Raw genomic sequence first — 18149 nt, forward strand, 5'->3', positions numbered from 1 at the left:
GGAGCCACAGAACGTGCTAATGCCATGGGGGTCCATCCTTGGAAGCCTGACACATTTTTGATTCTGGGAGAACCGGTTGTTAAATTATGCGAAGCCCACCTCTGATTAAGACCGTTGCAGCATCCCCATGGTCATGTGCTACAGGAATTGGGTATGTCTAGTTTAATAAAAAGAAGGACTAGGGCAGTGGTTCTCAACCTTTATAGTGCTGCGACCCCTTTAATACAATTCCCCACGATGTGGCGACCCCTTTAATACAATTCCCCACGATGTGGCGACCCCAACCATAAAATTATTTTTGTTTTGAATTTATCGTGCCTGAAGCCATATTGGCTAGCAATCTGAACTGCTTGCGATTCCCTTGAGAACAGAGGCATTAAAGTGGAGACTCCTCCCCTATTAAGTTTATCGCGCCTGAAGCCAGATTAGGCTAGCGATTGGGAGTGATTGCAGCTGGCTTGAGAGGGAGACATCAGAGCAAAGATTTCTCTCTTTTTTAATTCATCGCGCCTGAAGCCGAATTCGGCTAGTGATTTGAAGAGCCTGCAGCTGGCTTGTGGAGTCAATCATTGGAGCGCGATTCTTCGACTCGCAAGTATACTTCCCATATTTCTGATGGTCTTAGGCGACCCCTGGCAAATCGTCATTCGACCCCCAACGGGGTCCCGACCCACAGGTTGAGAACCGCTGGACTAGGGGGTGACAAGATAGCAGTGTTCCAATATTTAAGATGCTGCCAGAAAGAAGAGGAGGCCAATGTATTCTCCAAAGCCCCTGAAGGCAGGACAAGAAGCAATGGGTGGAAACTAATCACGGGCAGATCCAACCTAGTTTACAGACAGTAAACACAATAAATCAGTGGAAGGTTTTAAAGAAGAGATTGGACAGCCTTTGTTTAAAATGGTAGAGGGTCTCCTGCTTGAGCAGTGGGTTGGACTAGAAGACCTCCAAGGTCCCTTCCGACTCTGTTATTATGTTCTGTTATTCTGATCAAAGCTGGCTGAGGAACTCTGAGGGTTGAAGTCCACAAGTCTTAAAGTTGCCAAGGTTGAAGACCCCTGCTTTAGAGGACTCTTTCACTCCTTAAGAACAGAGTTTCTCTCTTACACACCACTGTGTTCAGATTCGCTTGGCAGAACTGGGGAACTCTGATGCAAGTTCAAATTTTAATTCTTTGCCCTTCTGGGCCTAATTAATTCTGAATTAATCCTCACGAGTGCGTATGATTCATCTTCCCGCCTGCAAATGTCATTTTTGTATGCTCCAATTCTATTGCAATGAAAAGAGTTTTCCCTACACAGAACTTAGAGGTGGGTAGATGTCAGGCAGGGCCTTAAGAGTGGTGGAGGACAAATGACTCTTTCCCCTTTACAGTGTATGTGGCTGCCCAGAAGCTAGAAACGGCAGCTGCTACACAACCTTCTTCAGCTAAAAGGAAGCAAGGCAAGGAACCAACCTACCCAGTGGTGGGAGTCAAATAATTTAACAACCGGTTCTCTGCCCTAATGACCAGCTGGGTGGACGTGGCTATGGTGGGCGTGGCCAGGGGGTATGACAGGCAGCACTCAGCCTCCTGCCACCCCCCTGGGAGCAAAAACGGGCTGCGGGGGGGGGGATGGGGACAACACATGTCCCCCCGCCCCCCAGTGCTCCATTTTGGGCCTAGTAGGCTTCCCTGCAGCCTTCTGGGAGCAAAAATGGGCTGCAGGGGGATGCACTTTTCCTGTGCCCCATTTTGGGCCTAGGAGGCCTCCCTGAAGCCTCCTGGGAGTGAAAACTAGCTGCGGTGGGGCACACCACATCCCCCCACGCCCTGTTTTGGGCCTGGTAGGGCTCCCGGCACTTACCTGGGCCCCAAAATTGGGTGCATGGGAACTCCTGGAAGGGGCGGGGCGGGGCCAGCTAGAAATATAACAACCGGTTCGCCCGAACCGGCTGAATCCCACCACTGAACCTACCCTTCTTCCATGTTCAATCTCGTCACGATAACACAGTAGCCACAAACAGCACTGAAGTTTTAGCTAGCAGCAGCTTTGGCGTAACATCTGATTTATGGTATTTCTGTATCTCTGCCATAATCATAGTCACTTCAGGGGTGAAATGCTACTGGTTCGGACTGGTTCAGACGAACTGGTAGCGATGGCGGTGGGTGGTTCGAAGAACCGGTAGCGACGGCAGCACGAGGCTCCCCCCACCCACCTGGTCGTTGTTACTTCCAGGTTTTAACCAGGCAGTAACCTGTTTTATACCCCCTGTGCGTGTGCAGAAGGGTGTTGTGTCTCATCCGCTCTCACCGCAGCCGGGGCCTTCTTATCTGCTTCCGAACGCTGAGGAATGTCCTAGTATGCCTCCCGGCCCCAGCCCTGGCTCCATGCCCAGACAGGCTGAGGAGGAAGAAGTACCTCCAGCCCCCAGCTCTGGCTCCATGCCCAGGCAAACGGAGCAACTAGACCCCTCCCCCTCCCCCACAGCATGTGAGCCTGAGGGAGGTCAATTGCCAACAGCTGCAGACTGGAGTGACTCTCGCTTCAGAAGAACTGATAGGCGGCGACAGAAGGAAGGGAGGGGCAGGCCTGGATAAGTGCTGAGTCATGGAGCCACACCCCATGGCCTATATAAAGGATCTGCTTTCTGGCAGTCTCTGAGTCAGGCAAAGTCTAACATATCTTGCTGAAGTCACTTTCTGGTCTCCTGCCTGCCTTGAGAACTTTGCTAGGACTTTGGCAGAGCTGCAGAGGCACGCCTGATTCGGATTTCCCTGACCCGGCCGTCAGCGGAGGAGTGGGACACGACAAAGGGTTTGCGCATGCGTGTGCACTTCCAAACTGGTAGGGAAAGTAAGTAGATTTCACCCCTGAGTCATTTGTAGTATATGGACAAGGGAAGATAAGCTCCTTCAGTTTTAGCCTATTTTACTAAAAACTATCTAGCAAGGTTGCTCAAATTTGATAATGTTAAGATGTATGGACTCCAACTCCCAGAATTCCCCAGCCAGCATGAGCTGAACTCCACACATTTTAAAAAGTTTTAAAATTACTGAACTGGCACATCCAAGTTTATTCACACCTGATTCAAACTGTGCCCACAAACACGTATGTAGTTTGTCTTTGAATTAATGAAGGGTCTTAAAACCTGTCTTTGATGGTCAGCTTGTGACCCCAATGGGGATACTCCTTGCTGGAAATGGTTGACGGATATTAAGACCTCACATCTCCAAGCTGTCCATCCCCTTGGTCTTAGCTCTTATGTAACTCTTTTATGTTTGTTTTATATTTATCTTTTAATCATTTGTAAGCTGCCTAGAGTTCCCTTATGGGTGAGATAGAATAGAATAGAATAGAATAGAATAGAATAGAATAGAATAGAATAGAATAGAATAGAATAGAATAGAATAGAATAGAATAGAATAGAATAGAATAGAATAACAGAGTTGGAAGGGACCTTGGAGGTCTTCTAGTCCAACCCCGTGCTTAGGCAAGAAACCCTACACCACTTCTGACAAATGGTTATTCAATCTCTTCTTAAAAACTTCCAGTGTTGGAGAATTCACAACTTCCACAGGCAAGTTGTTCCACTTATTGTTTCCAGATCAGGCCCAATCGTATTTAATTTACCTCAGTTGGACTCCAATCAAGGTGTAGAAGCATCTCAGCAACTATCAAGAGAAATGGGAGGCGCCAGAGCTAAATTCCCTGTGTTATCTGAATATAATAATAATAATAATAATATCAGAGTTGGAAGGGACCTTGGAGGTCTTCTAGTCCAACCCCCTGCCCAGGCAGGAAACCCTACACCATTTCAGACATATGGCTATCCAACATTTTCTTAAAAATTTCCAGTGTTGGAGCATTTACAAATTCTGCAGGCAAGTTGTTCCACTGATTACTTGTTCTAACTGTCAGGAAATTCCTCTTCAGTTCTAGGTTGCTTCTCTCCTTGAATAGTTTCCACCCATTGCTTCTTGTTCTACCCTCAGGTGCTTTGGAGAACAGCCCAACTCCCTCTTCTCTGTGGCAGCCCCTGAGATATTGGAAGGCTGCTATCATGTCTCCCCTAGTCCTTCTTTTCATTAAACTAGGCATACTGAGTTCCTGCAACCGTTCTTCATATGTTTTAGCCTCCAGTCCCCTAATCACCTTCATCGCTCTTCTCTGCACTCTTTCTAGAGTCTCAACATCCTTTTTACAACGTGGCGACCAAAACTGAATGCAATATTCCAAGTGTGGCCTTACCAAGGCATTATAAAGTGGTATTAACACTTATGCCAATGTGATATTTCAGGGGTTTTCCCCCCCTCTTTTTAATAAATTTATAGACATTTCTAAAATGCTGTTTTCACTTTTGTCGTTATTGAGTACTGGGTAGATTAATGAGGGGGGTGGGGGAAATGAATTTCAACAACTGTAATATCAGACCGCAGAACAAAACTGACAAAAGTGAAGGGGGTCTGAATACTTTCTGAATAGAATAGAATAGAATAGAATGTAAAATTTTTATTGGCCAAGTGTGATTGGACACACAAGGAATTTGTCTTGGTGCATATGCTCTCAGATTAGATGGGCACACGTTTTCAAATAAGACGCTTTTAAAAAAAAATTTCCTAAAACTCTTCCAAGGTTTTGTGAAGTAAGAGTGGTGTTCCAGGGGCTGGTGCTTTGAATCCTGCCGGCTACCTTTTAGTTTTTATGGGAAGAAACTTTTTAAACATTTATAAAGTCGAAAAAGGAACACAACCGTTGTAGTTTTAAGATGATGTGAGAACTCAGCCAAGCATGTGGTTGGAGGTGTTAACTCAAGTCATAAGACGGTCTTTTTGAGATTTGTTTTATTCTGAAGTTCACTGGGTTAGCCTTTCCCTCAAATTTTTGCAACTTCGCTCCAGCTTGATTCCTGGATCTCTCTTGCAGGGCAAAAGGAAACCAATCGCACCTTCTATTTTCTTTTAGCAATATTTATCCTTCAAACCAGGGGTCTCCAATCTTGGCAACTTTAAGCCTGGAGGACTTCCAATTCCCAGAATTCCCCAGCCAGCTTTGCTGGCTGGGGAATTCTGGGAATTGAAGTCCTCCAGGCTTAAAGTTGCCAAGATTGGAGACCCCTGCTTCAAACCATCTCCATTTTTGTTAAGGGTCTTGGTGGGATGAAAGCCACTGTGCTCCTTGTGCTCCAAATGATTACCCTGGTGAAAACCATGAAAAGAGAGACACTGGCAGATTCTGTATTGTTCTAATAGAGAGCAACACTATTTTGCACTGAAGGACAAGCAGTTTTGGAATTGCTGTTTATTTGATGAAACTCTGTCCCAGTTAAGGAGGGAGGAAGAGTGGACAGATTCCTATGGTCTTTTGTGATCCGCCATTTAATTTGTCTTTCTAAATCTCTTTTTAAGCCTGTGTGGGCTGGGAGATTTCCTCACCGAGAAAAAAAACAAACGGGGAAGCTGGAAATCTAACAGGTGAAAATGGAGCCCTTTGTTCAAACTATGAACAAAACTAAAAAAACAACCGCGAGGGCTCAGGTTGGAAAGAGAATGTATCTTTCCAAGTAGAAAGATGCTTCCTGCTGTTTTTTATAGGGGACCCTGGAGATCTTCTAGTCCAATCCCTGCCCACTTCCCAAACAACAGACCCTGTTTTAAAGTACTATCGTAACTCAGACTGTGTAGGGCAGGGGTGTCAAACTCAAGGCCCGGGGGCAGGATCTGGACCGCGGGGTACTTAGATCTGGCCTGCAGGGCCACCCTTAAAACACCAAAGGACCGGCCCAGGTGCCTCTGCCAATGAAAACGGACTCCCAAGCTCCATTTTCGTCTGCCACGGCCTCGTGCAACTCTCTGGCAGGGAAAACGGAGCTCGGGAAGGCCGTGTTCGCTGGCAGAGGCCGCAACAGGCGCTCCCAACAGGAGTGACAGCGAGCTGGCCACGCCCACCCTGGCCCCTCCAGCTTCCCGAGGTCAAACACAACCCAAATGCGGTCCTCAATGAAATAAGAGTTTGACACCCCTGGTGTAGGGGGACAGACAACCTGGGATGGAGTCAAGAGAGGAATCAACATGGAGTCCTTATGTACCTATAAAGGGTTAGACCAGGGGTCTGCAAACTTGGCTCTTTTAAGACTTGTGGACTTCAACTCCCAGAGTTCCTCAGCCAGCAAAGCAAAGCTGGCTGAGGAACTCTGGGAGTTGAAGTCCACAAGTCTTAAAAGAGCCAAGTTTGCAGACCCCTGGTCTAGGTCGAACCCCGCTTGAATTCCATTAACTCTTACCTGGCACTAATTTTATGTTGAAGGTTGACTAAACTCTTTGTGTATAAGCATGAGCGATAAAGGAACTTAACTGGAACTTAAACGTGTGGTGTCCTGATTCTTTGCATCTGAACAAGACTGGCACCGTGGCCTGCAAAGCATTTCAGTTGTTCTCATCCAGCCTTTCTTGGAGGTTAAGAGCTCATCGTTCTTTGAATCCCCCTTTAGCTGCATGGATGAGTGTAACGGGGGTTTCCTTTACACACCTCAGATCTAGTCCTGCCTTTCCTTGATCCTACCCTATCGAGGATCTGGTAAAGATTGTAATCTCCCCTTGGCTTCCAGGGAAATATACCCTATTCCCGTGATGGCGAATGTAGCCATATCAGTAGGCACGTAAGCTCAGCTCAGAATCCCACCGGAAGTTGGCAAACAGGCCATTTCTGGCATCCGGAGGACCTCCGGGGGGGGGAGTCATTTTCGCCCTTCCCAGACTCCTAGAGAGGCCCCGGAGGCTGGAAAGAGGAAAAAACAGGCCTTCCGGTCCCACCGGAAGTTGGCAAACGGCCCATTTTCGGCCTCCGGAGGACGTCCAGGGGTGAGGGGTGGGGAAGGCCGTTCCCCGCCCCCGACTCGTAGAAACGCTCTGGAGCCAGGTGAGAGAGAAAAACAGGCCTACTAGGCCATTGCCAGGAGCGGTGGGAGTAGGGGAGTCACGCACGCATGTGCGGGGCGCATAGAATTATGGGTGTGGGCACGTGCACATGCGCTCCCCTCATCCCCCCCACTCCTGGCACGTGATGGCAAAAAGGTTAGCCATCCTATTCCTTTGATTTCCCCATCGTATTTTCCATAATTGGATCGCTTTCCTTTAAACCTTTGCCTGTGCTCTTATGAAAATGGGATCTTAGGATACCAATGCAAAATAGTCCGGATTAGTACAGTTAAAAAAAATGTTCCTGATAACTATCCCAAAGGTGCTGGGTAGGTAGATCTACTTTAGAATGATCTACCAACATCTTTCTACAGTTTAGGATAGAGATTTCTTCCCTTCCTGTAACTGCAGTTTCTTTTTTAAATGGAAAACAAAATGTTTTTGGGGGTTAGCTGTCGTTTCTTGTAGCCTCCATGAGACTGCCAAAAAAAAGGAAAAAAAAGTGTGTTTTTAAGTCCTTTGTTACTCAAACTAAGCTTCTGGATAGGGAACAAGGCATTGTCATCTAATATAAAATCCCGCCTCTGCTAAGAGTTTGCAAGATAATTGATCTGTACTCAACTGAAAAAGCTTATGAAATGAAAGGCAGGATTTAAAAAAAAAAAAATTACGAAAAGAGAAAAGACATTTATTTTGCTCTTCGAAACAAAGCTGACTTTAGCAGGTCAGGAAAGGTTGTAAAAAGAACAGCTTTTCTCAGAAAAAATCCTTAACAAAACTGGCACACAATAGATAAGAGATGCGTGGCTGTGTAGGTGGGATGGGAGAACTTTTCAGAGCTGGCGTTACCCAGGAGAGACGGCGGAAGAGGCATTCAAGCAAGCAAGAGAGGCTTGCAAAAACCATCTTTCCTGGTAATTGCGCATCAAGCCCACTGACTGACAGTTCCCAACCGGCTTTGAACAGAGGCTGTCTGCATAAGCAGCGGATAATAGCAGCGATTAATGCTGCCACAATCATTTGTTGGGCCCACAAAGGGAACCGCACTCGCCTCCTTGCAACGGGCAGGCAGGCGGAGGGAGGCAGAAACTGTGCTGCTGCAGCCTTTGTAAGATTCAGAGGTGAGTGGGGGGAAATACAGCCCTTAAAAAAAAAAGTATCTTCCATAAGATTTAGAGCAATGTTTCCCAACCTTGTTAACTTTATGATAGGCGGACTTCAACACCCAGAATTCCCCAGCCAGCAACGCTGGCTGGGGAATTCTGGGTGTTGAAGTCCGCCTATCATAAAGTTAACAAGGTTGAGAAATACCAGATTAGAACTGCAACCCACAGTTCTGAGAGATCCAGAGGGCAACCGGGTTGGGGAAAAGGGTGCTGTGATCTCCCCCTTGGGCAGATAAGGCAATTTAACTATCTTGCCTCTTCCGTTGCTTAACTCCTAACATCTTCTGATGCCCAGTTAAGAAGCAGCAATGGGGGGGTGGGGGGTTGCTCCTGGGGAAACCTGGCCAGCCAGCAACATGACAAGGCACCTGCCCCAAACTCAGCTTCCTCTAGCCAATCGGGCCAAATGGATGACGTCTGGTCGGTGGCCCGCTGGCCGGGAAGGGTACAACCTAGAGTAAAAGAGGTGGCGTAGGAGGGGAGAAAGAAGAGAGACGGTCGTTGCTGTCCCAGGCCACCTCATTCCCACCCTAAGGGAAGCCCACTCAACTAACGGAGCAGCCCTTTCAAACAGGAGGTTTTCAAACTGAACGACGAAAAACAACGATAACAAAAACCAAATGCCCGTCTCCCATTCTGCGTTTTCTCCTCGCTGGCTACGCAAGGGGAGCATTTCTGAGCTTCGGGGTTACTTTATAAGCCACTTCCCTGGTCCTGGGTCCCCACGACGTTGAAAAAAGGGTTGAGGATTGGACTTCTCCCTTCGTCAACCATACCAAGGAGGCCTTCGTGCCCTGACCTTTCCTGGAAAAAAAGACAGGGGCTGCCAGGCCAAGAAAGTGTGTGAAGGTAAAAGATGGAAACGGGTATCAAAGGATGACCAGGCGGATGCAAGGGAACGGTGAGGCGTAACTGGGGAAGACTTGGAGGCCACAACAGGTGAGGGAAACTCCTTCCAGTGCCAAAGGCGTCCCTATTAAGCAGGGGGCTGGATGGATCCCTCCCTGGGCCACCAAAGGCCTTGGTACGGATACCCCATCATAAGAAAACAGCCTGAGGTAGGTAGGTTTGGCCGTGCACCCCCCCCAACCTCCTCCCCCTCCTCCCTCGGCCCCCAACAGTTCTAGTTGGAAGAGAAACAAGCCGTCCTGGATTCGTCCTGCTCTCTCGGGCCATCTAAGCTAAGCTTCTCACTCCTTCCTTCCTCCACGCCGGGCAGCTGGTCGCAGTCTCCAAACAGGAATGCAAGCAATCCTTCCTGCTCTGTGCTGTCCTCCTCCTCCTCCTCTCTAAGCCCTGCCTCGCCTTCACCTGGGAAAAGGCAACAGGGGAGCCATCAGCAGGGGAAAAGGAAAAGGAGACAGTGGCAGACTCAACGCTCCTGTTCGAGACAGGGCTCGCTGGGGGCCCCCAACTTGAGGCACCCCGGGTTTGTTTATATCCCAGCTTTATTTTTTTTTCACAAATAACCGGCATATCCAACACACTTTCCTCCTATTTCCCCCCACAACAACCCTGTGAGGTGAGTTGGGCTGATTGGTCCAAAGTCACCCAGCTGGCTTTCATGCCTAATGTAGGGCTAGAACTCACCGTGATTGGCTCACCCAGCCAGTTTTCATGCCTAAGGCGGGATCAGAACTCACCATCACCCAGTGATTGGTCTGAAGTCATCTACCTAGCTTTCATGCCTAAGGTAGGGCTAGAATTCACCATCTCCTGGTGATTTGGCCTACCCAGCCAGTTTTCAGGCTTAAGGCGGGACTAGAACTCATCATCTCCCTGTGATTGGCTGAAAGTCACCCAGCAGCTTTCATGACTAAGGCGGAACTAAAAGCTTCCTGTCTCCTGGTAATTGGCCCAAAGTCACCCAGCTGGTTTTTATCTCTAAGGCAGGACAAGAACTCACCATCTCTCACTTTGTAGCCTGGTGCTTTAACCACTAGGCCAGTGGTTCTCAACCTTTCTAGTGCTGCGACCCCTTTAATACAATTCCCCACGATGTGGCGACCCCAACCGTAAAATTATTTTCGTTTTGAATTTATCGCGCCTGAAGCCGTATTGGCTAGCGGTCTGAACTGCTTGCGATTGCCTTGAGGACGGAGGCATTAAAGCGGAGACTCCTCCCCTATTAAGTTTATGGCGCCTGAAGCCAGATTAGGCTAGCGATTGGGAGTGATTGCAGCTGGCTTGAGAGGGAGACATCAGAGCAAAGATTTCTCTCTTTTTTAATTCATCGCGCCTGAAGCCGAATTCGGCTAGCGATTTGAAGAGCCTGCAGCTGGCTTGTGGAGTCAACCATTGGAGCGCGATTCTTCGACTCGCAAGTATACTTCCCATATTTCCGATGGTCTTAGGCGACCCCTGGCAAATCGTCATTTGACCCCCAACGGGGTCCCGACCCACAGGTTGAGAACCGCTGCACTAGGCTAAGTTGGCACGCCTTTCTCTCTCTGCGTGTGTATGTGTATATTCATATATTATCAGGGGGGATGTTGTCATGAGAGGCAGGAAGGGGTCTGCAAGGAAATCCAAGGGAAGGGCATGGTCTTCAAGGCTTTTGACAGAGGGGGGGAATTGTTTTTAAAAGCAGGTTTATAGAGGTGGTGCCCACTATTGTTGTGAGCAGTGTGTCAGGAGTAAGAAGCTAAGGGTGAAAAAGATGAGTGTGTGCGCTTGCAAGTCAATGTTCTGCTTAGCCCGTCATCTGTCCCGTGGTAGTTAAAAATGTGTTACGCTAAAGAATGACAATGGCTGGCTGGGGGATTCTGGGAGTTGAAGTCCACGCATCTTCAAGCTGTGAAGGTTGAGAAACACTGGCTTAAAGCAGGGGTCTCCAACCTTGTCAACTTTAAGCCTGGCGGACTTCAACTCCCAGAATCCCGCAGCCAGCTTTGCTGGCTGGGGGATTCTGGGAGTTGAAGTCCGCCAGACTTAAAGTTGCCAAGGTTGGGAAACCTTTGATATAACAGATGACATTTTTTTCAGATCCAATATGGCATTATGTCACCCAAAAGGTAAGTGCATAATTCTGCCCACTGTTGTTGTTGTTTTTAAATGAAGACCTGGCTTGTTATGAGTATTTTATGTTAAGGTACAGAGCACACATCAGACACAATTAGACCATTTGAACCACACAACACAGGTGTCAAAACGCATTTGGAAATGCTCAAAGTCAAGTAAGATCTTCTCTTCCTAATTGCATTAAATATTAAACTATTAAAACTATTACACTGCTAATTTCATGTTTAGAGTTGTCCGCCTTCCCTTGCAAGCAACAGCCAGGCCGCTTCTCTCTCTCTCTCCCCCGCCCCAATTCCCATCCCTCTCAAATAAGAGCCTGGCTGCCATTAGCAATTGTGGCCAGCAACAGAAGCAATTTACAGTGGGATGGAAACGTAACCTTAATGGGAGGATCGAAAACCTTCTGAATGCAGTGTTAACCCAGCTATTTTAAGAGCTGGCCTCCAAAATAAACTTCAGAAAAGGGTGGAGGAAAAAAAGAGCTCCCAAAATCCGTGGGGAGGGGGGGAAATAACAAAGAAATAAAGCAACACGGGAATCTTTGCAGCCTCTTCTAACCTCACGTCCTCCAAATGGGCGGATATGGCAAATTGGAGAATTCCCTTTGCACACACCAGACACCTCTGAATGAAACTAGGGGGAAAGCCCCATCCAAATCCAACCTGCCCTCGTCATCGCCATCTGAGACAGAATCCAGCAATAAGAAGGTCTGTCACCCGAAGGCTGCCTGAGCTAAAATCCTTTCAACCAAGTTTGGGCACTTTCCCCCTCTGTCTGCGCTTCCAGTCTGGTTTTCCTAACGCTCAACCAAATCTATCTTCCTGTTGACTTAAGCATAACCAGACAGTCCCTCCTTCTGCGGAGAACGGCTTCTGCATAAACAGACCCCAAGTTCAAGGCAAAAAAGCATCATCAATTCAGACTGGATTGCCGGAGCGTTCAACGCCAAGGTCCTGAGCAATGAAGGAGCCGGTTAAAATACGGATCTGGAACCACTTTCGGTTCTTTCACAATTCCCAAGCAATGCACCCCTCAGTGTCTATGCCAAAGGGACAGAGATAATAAGGAACTCATTCTTACCCCTGTGAATTTTTTTTTTTGGGGGGGGGGGGGCTTCCTTTTCTTGCCATCCCATTGAAAGTGGGAAAGGACACGCAGAGGAGGGCCCGATCCAGAAGTGGCTTCCTCCGATTCCTCCTGGCCACCCCAGCTTCCTTATATCCTAAATCAAGAGTGTCCAAACTTGGCAACTTTCAGACTTGTGGACTTCAACTCCCAGAATTCCTCAGCCATCTGTTGTTGTTGTTGAAATCCACAAGTCTTAAAGTTGCCAAGTTAAATGGACAGCTGGGTTCCCCAAACGCCAAGGTGACTTATCTCTGCAGCTGTAAGCAACCCCTCCTGGCTGCTTTTGAGAGAAAGCTACAGGTAGCCCTCCACTTACAACTGTTCGTTTAGTGACGGTTTGAAATTACAACGGCACTGAAAAATGTGACCTATGACCGTTTTTCATAGATGCAACCTTTGCAGCATCCCCATGATCAGGTGATCAAAATTCAGAGGCTTTGGCAACTGGTTCATACTTACGACCGTTGCTGTGGCCCCGGGTCATGGGATCCCCTTTCGCGACTGTCTGACAAGCAAAGTCAATGGGGGAACCACATTCGCTCAACGATCCTGTTAGTAACTTATCAACCGCAGCAATCCGTCTAACAACTGTGGCAAGAAAAGTCATAAAATGGAACAAAACTCACTTTTTTTTAAATTTGAATTTATATCCCGCCCTTCTCCGAAGACTCAGGGCGGCTTACATTGTGTAAGGCAATAGTCTTCATCCATTTGTATATTATATACAAAGTCAACTTTTATTGCCCCCCCCCAACAATCTGGGTCCTCATTTTACCTACCTTATAAAGGATGGAAGGCTGAGTCAACCTTGGGCCTGGTGGGACTCAAACCTGCAGTAATTGTAATTGCAGGCAGCTGTGTTAATAACAGACTGCATTAGCCTGTTGAGCCACAAGAGCCACAAGAGGCCCTAACAACGTCTCACTTAACAACAGAAATTTTGTACTCGATTGTGGTCGTAATCGAGGACTACCTGTATAAGGACTGCTGGGACCAGAATTTCCATTGCTAAGCAAAGCGGTTAAGTGAGCCAGATCCTCTTACAACCTCTTTTTGCCACGGTCCTTAAGCGAGTCATTCCGGGTTCTTAAGTGACTCATGTGGTCGTTAGCTGAATCCGTCTGCCTCCAATGATTTTGCTTGCCGGAAGCCAGCAGGGAAGGTCCCGAATGGCCGTCACACAACCTAGGATGTCATGTGCAACCGTTGCAAATACATACCAGTGGCTAAGCACCCGAATTTTGTTCATGTGACCATGGGGATGCTGCGTCAGTCGTAACTGCAAGGACTGTTCGTAAGTCACTGTTTTCAGTGATCTCGTAACTTTGAACGGTCGATAAATGAATAATTGTAAGTCAAGGACTACCTGTACTTAAGACGGAGGCAGATCTCCAGCCTCCTTTTTAAAACGGAGCTTGAGCAGGCTAATACAGCTGCACACATAAAGTCTCAGGGTGGGAGGGGAAAATCCCAAGATGAACCCCCAATCAGCCCCCAAAGGCTGCAGAACTAGAGAAGTCACCAAGCTCGCTTTGCTCCATTTAGGCTCCTCCGGGCCACCGTCCCTGCTGGCTTCCAGCCCCAGCTGCCTTCCTTACCTGGCATGGTGAAGTCCTGAGTGTAAATGATCTCGTCCTCCAGGTAGTCATCCCTTAAGTCGTCGTCCTCCTCCTCGTTGTAACCATGGAGGTCTTCCAAGTAAGGCACCACCGTCATGCTCCTCCACCGATCCTTCGTCTCTGGGCTGGGCGGGATGGCGATGGGAGGCTCACACTGAGGGTGCTTTTTCCGAAACCAGCTAAAGGAAACCAAGGTTTTAGTGCTTTGAGACCAGGGACGTTTCACTGGGTTTCTGCAGGCCAGTTGTGTTTCTTAACCTTGGCCACTTTGCGATGGGTGGACTTCAACTCCCAGAATCCCACTTGTGCGAAAAGTTCAACAGCCCCTTATTTTCTCCAAGTAAATTCACAATGGCCTCGCTGGACTTGCGTGAAGACCTGCCCAAGCTCTGTTGTTGGTTAATGGCAGAAAGAAAGTCACTTTCCCCCATTTACAGTAGTGGCCAAATTTGGGGAAAGTGTATTTTCTAAAAACTAGCTAATAACACCACTTTTTTTTTGGAGTACCACCATAAAATTATATATCAATGGAAAAATGATTTAATCAAGAATGTAATGCAATAACTTTTATGAAGGATTTGCTATTAGAATAACAGTTATAGTATAAAGAAGAAAAGTGAAACACGTAGAAAAAACGAGATATACAAAAATTATTACTGTGTCAGTTAATACTTAGCTGGGTAACCTTTAGCATGAATTATGGCCTTACAACAGTGGTTCTCAACCTTTATAGTGCTGCGACCCCTTAATTCCCCATGATATGGCGACCCCAACCATAAAATTATTTTCGTTTTGAATTTATCGCGCCTGAAGCCGTATTGGCTAGCGATCTGAACTGCTTGTGATTGCCTTGAGGACAGAGGCATTAAAGCGGAGACTCCTCCCCTATTACCGTATATACTCGAGTATAAGCCGAGTTTTTCAGCACATTTTTTGTGCTGAAAAACGTCCCCTCGGCTTATACTCGGGTCTATACGGCTTATACTCGAGTTTGTTTTTTTTTTTAAAGCCCCTCGGCTTATACTCGAGTATATACGGCTTATACTCGAGGTTTTTTTTTTTCTTTTTTTCACATTTTACCGGACGGAAGCCCTGCCGGTGCAGTGAGAGGGCGGGGCGGGGGAGCCGCCAGCCTTCTCAGCTGAGGGAGGGAGGGTTTCCCCAACCGGTAGGTGCCTCATTTCCCACCCTCGGCTTATACTCGAGTCCCCAGTTTACCCCAGTTTTTGGGGTAAAATTGGGGACCTCGGCTTATACTCGGATCGGCTTATATTCGAGTATATACGGTAAGTTTATGGCGCCTGAAGCCAGATTAGGCTAGCGATTGGGAGTGATTGCAGCTGACTTGAGAGGGAGACATCAGAGCAAAGATTTCTCTCTTCTTTAATTCATCGCGCCTGAAGCCGAATTCGGCTAGCGATTTGAAGAGCCTGCAGCTGGCTTGTGGAGTCAACCATTGGAGCGCGATTCTTCGACTCGCAAGTATACTTCCCATATTTCCGATGGTCTTAGGCGACCCCTGGCAAATCGTCATTCGACCCCCAACGGGGTCCCGACCCACAGGTTGAGAACCGCTGCCTTACAACGTCTTCCCATGGAGTGAACCAAGTCTTTCAGTTCTGCAGCTGTTATAATGTGAAAACCAAGATTGAACGATTGCTTCTATTAACTGGGCTTTATTGCTGGGTCGCTTCTGACTAACAAGTTTATTTAACTGGCTCCATAGATTTTCAATTGGGTTAAGGTCTGGGCTATTCCCAGGCCATTCCAGCAGTGGAATAGGATTATCTTGAAACTCCAAAAAAACCCCACAGTGGTGTTATTAGTCATCAAACCTCAAAAACACACTTTTCCCAAAAGGTTTCCACAATTTTGTCCAATACTATATTCTCAGAGACTGGTCAGTAAAGCTCCACTGAGAAGTTGAGGTTCATATACACTGGTTTTCAAGTTCTTGCATCTCCCTGAGGTAACTGAGGTAATAATACAACACTGCATCTCTTGGAACAGATAACAGAGAGAGAAATAAATGGCCCCCTACTCTCAATGGCATGGAAAGAAAAAGGAAAGCCCTTTAAGGCCTCACTTACCACAATGGAGCCAAGCAGCTACGACTTACGATCACAATTGAGCTCAACATTTCTTTCGCTAAGCGAGACAGTTGTTAAGTGAGTTTTGCCCCATGTTATGCCACAGTTGTTCAGGGCAGGGATCTCCAACCTTGGTCCCTTTAAGACTTGCGGACTTCAACTCCCAGAGTCCCTCAGCCAGCAAAGCTGGCTGAGGAACTCTGGGAGTTGAAGTCCACAAGTCTTAAAGGGACCAAGGTTGGAGACCCCTGGTTCAGGGAATCACTTGCAGTTGTTAAGTTAGTAACATGGTTCTTAAGTGAATCCGGCTTCCCCGTTGAATTGGCTCGTCAGAAGGTGACAAAAGGGGATCCATGTGGCTCCAGGACATTGCAACCGTCATAAATGTGAGTCAGCTGTCAAGCAGCCGAGTCTAAATCACGTGACCATCAATGGTTCTGAATGTGAAAAATGATGCTAAGCCACTTTTTTCAGTGCTGTCGTAACTTCAAACGGTCTGTAAGCGAACTGTTGTAAGTCAAGGACTACCTGTACTTAAAACCCGTGTTGTTCACGCCATCAGCCAAGATGAGAAAGAACCAGAATTGTTAAAATATGATCAGCACTGCCCACTGTCTCCTATGAGGTCAGCGTGTTCCCAGCTGGAGGGAAGGGTCAGTTACAGCAGTGCCCAGGCCTGGGTCAGGGAATTAAGGATTATTTAGGCATAAGATCTTGCGAAGATCTGCCCTTAAACCTCCAATTCATTGGATGTAATTTGTTGAACTTTTGCTTTTGACTTCCTTCCAAAACCTTGCCAATCTTTAGCTGGGATTTCTTCAAAAGAAAAAGAGAGGATCGAAAGTGTCAGCCTCCACTCCAAGCTTCACTTGTGTTCTATGTATGCAATTTGTATTCAGTAGTTAGATTGCAATGCCAGTATGTTAATGTAAAATAGCTAAGATGTATACTATCCTATTCAGATTAACAGAAGACGGCCCTTTAACATAAAAGGAGGGAGGGGGGAGGAAAGATTTGAAATCAGCATAAAAGGCAGACACAGGCTTTCCAACGAACCCTGCATTCCTGAGATGATAAACTGCCGGAGACCTTCAGAAGAAGATTGGGAGGGGGGGGGGCAGAAGGAGCTGGCATTGGACCAGGCCTGCCTGACCTTTTGTGAGAAGGAGGGATTAACGAGGGGATATGGGATGTTAGCCATATTTTGTCTCGGATTCAACTTTACACAGCTGTAGTCCGGATGTATTTAGTAAAAGTACTTTTCTTTATTTTCAAATGAAGTCAAGGTGTATTCTTTCCTGAATATAATCAGAGACAGCCTGACAGAAAGAAATAGGATGCAGCTCCAAGAATTATTTCTATCATCTTCTAAGTGAGACCTGAAACTCATACCTTCTGAGGACAAAATAAGCATCCACGAGAGAGCTACAATACCTACCTTACAAAGCACTTCAAGTTCAAAAAAGCCAAGTCATTAAAAAAAAATAACCCCGAGATTGATTTTTAAACCGATCGATTTTTTTTTTTAAAAAAAGAGTTATTAACAGACATTCTCAACTAATTATACACAGTCCGGTCAAAAGGCTAAGGTGAGCTCGGCGGTAAGAGTCAAAACACAGGAATTTGTTGCTCTATTTTAAATGTTGGTCTTCTGATTCTACATGTTGGAAGAGTTAAAAATAGGTTTGGGTAAAAGTGGAAACCTGCAGAGTGATATTGATTTTGATACTCTAGGTGAAACATTTGCCTGTGGATCTTTGTTGGGGAAGACAAGATGACGAGAAGGAAACAGAGAGGAACTAATTGTAATTCAGGACAAGTAAACACAGACAAACCATAAAGATTTCTTTTTCTCCTCTATGGTTAGAAGAAGCAGCTTAAACCAGGGGTCTCCAACCTTGGCAACTTTAAGACTTGTGGACTTCAACTCCCAGGTCTCCAACCTTGGCAACTTTAAGACTTGTACATTTCAACTCCCAGGGTTCCTCAGCCAGCAAAGCTGGCTGAGGAACTCTGGGAGTTGAAGTCTACAAGTCTTAAAGTTGCCAAGGTTGGAGATCCCTGGCTTGAACCACATATTTGGTTGTTTTCAGAAACACCCCAAATTGTCTGCATTCAGAACCTTGGAAGCATTCCTGAGACTAAGTCAAGGACAGATACAGAAAATCCACTGAATTGGGACCACACAGTTTAATTGGAGCTTCATAAATGATGACAATAAGCATCA

The 18149-nt window shown here is 46.8% G+C and overlaps 1 protein-coding gene across 4 annotated transcripts in view; it reads right to left on the bottom strand.

Annotated features, from left to right (window-relative positions):
- STK11 (serine/threonine kinase 11) overlaps nt 1-18149 on the bottom strand; it is a 114842-nt gene that overhangs the window by 21778 nt on the left and 74915 nt on the right. For all 4 annotated transcript variants that reach the window (XM_058163541.1, XM_058163540.1, XM_058163538.1 and 1 more), the window contains one exon: nt 13812-14011. In XM_058163541.1, the coding sequence (XP_058019524.1) occupies nt 13812-14011 (200 nt within the window). The remainder of the gene's footprint in view (nt 1-13811; nt 14012-18149) is intronic.

Source organism: Ahaetulla prasina, chromosome 1 (assembly GCF_028640845.1).
Source record: "Ahaetulla prasina isolate Xishuangbanna chromosome 1, ASM2864084v1, whole genome shotgun sequence".
Taxonomy (NCBI): Eukaryota; Metazoa; Chordata; class Lepidosauria; order Squamata; family Colubridae; genus Ahaetulla; species Ahaetulla prasina.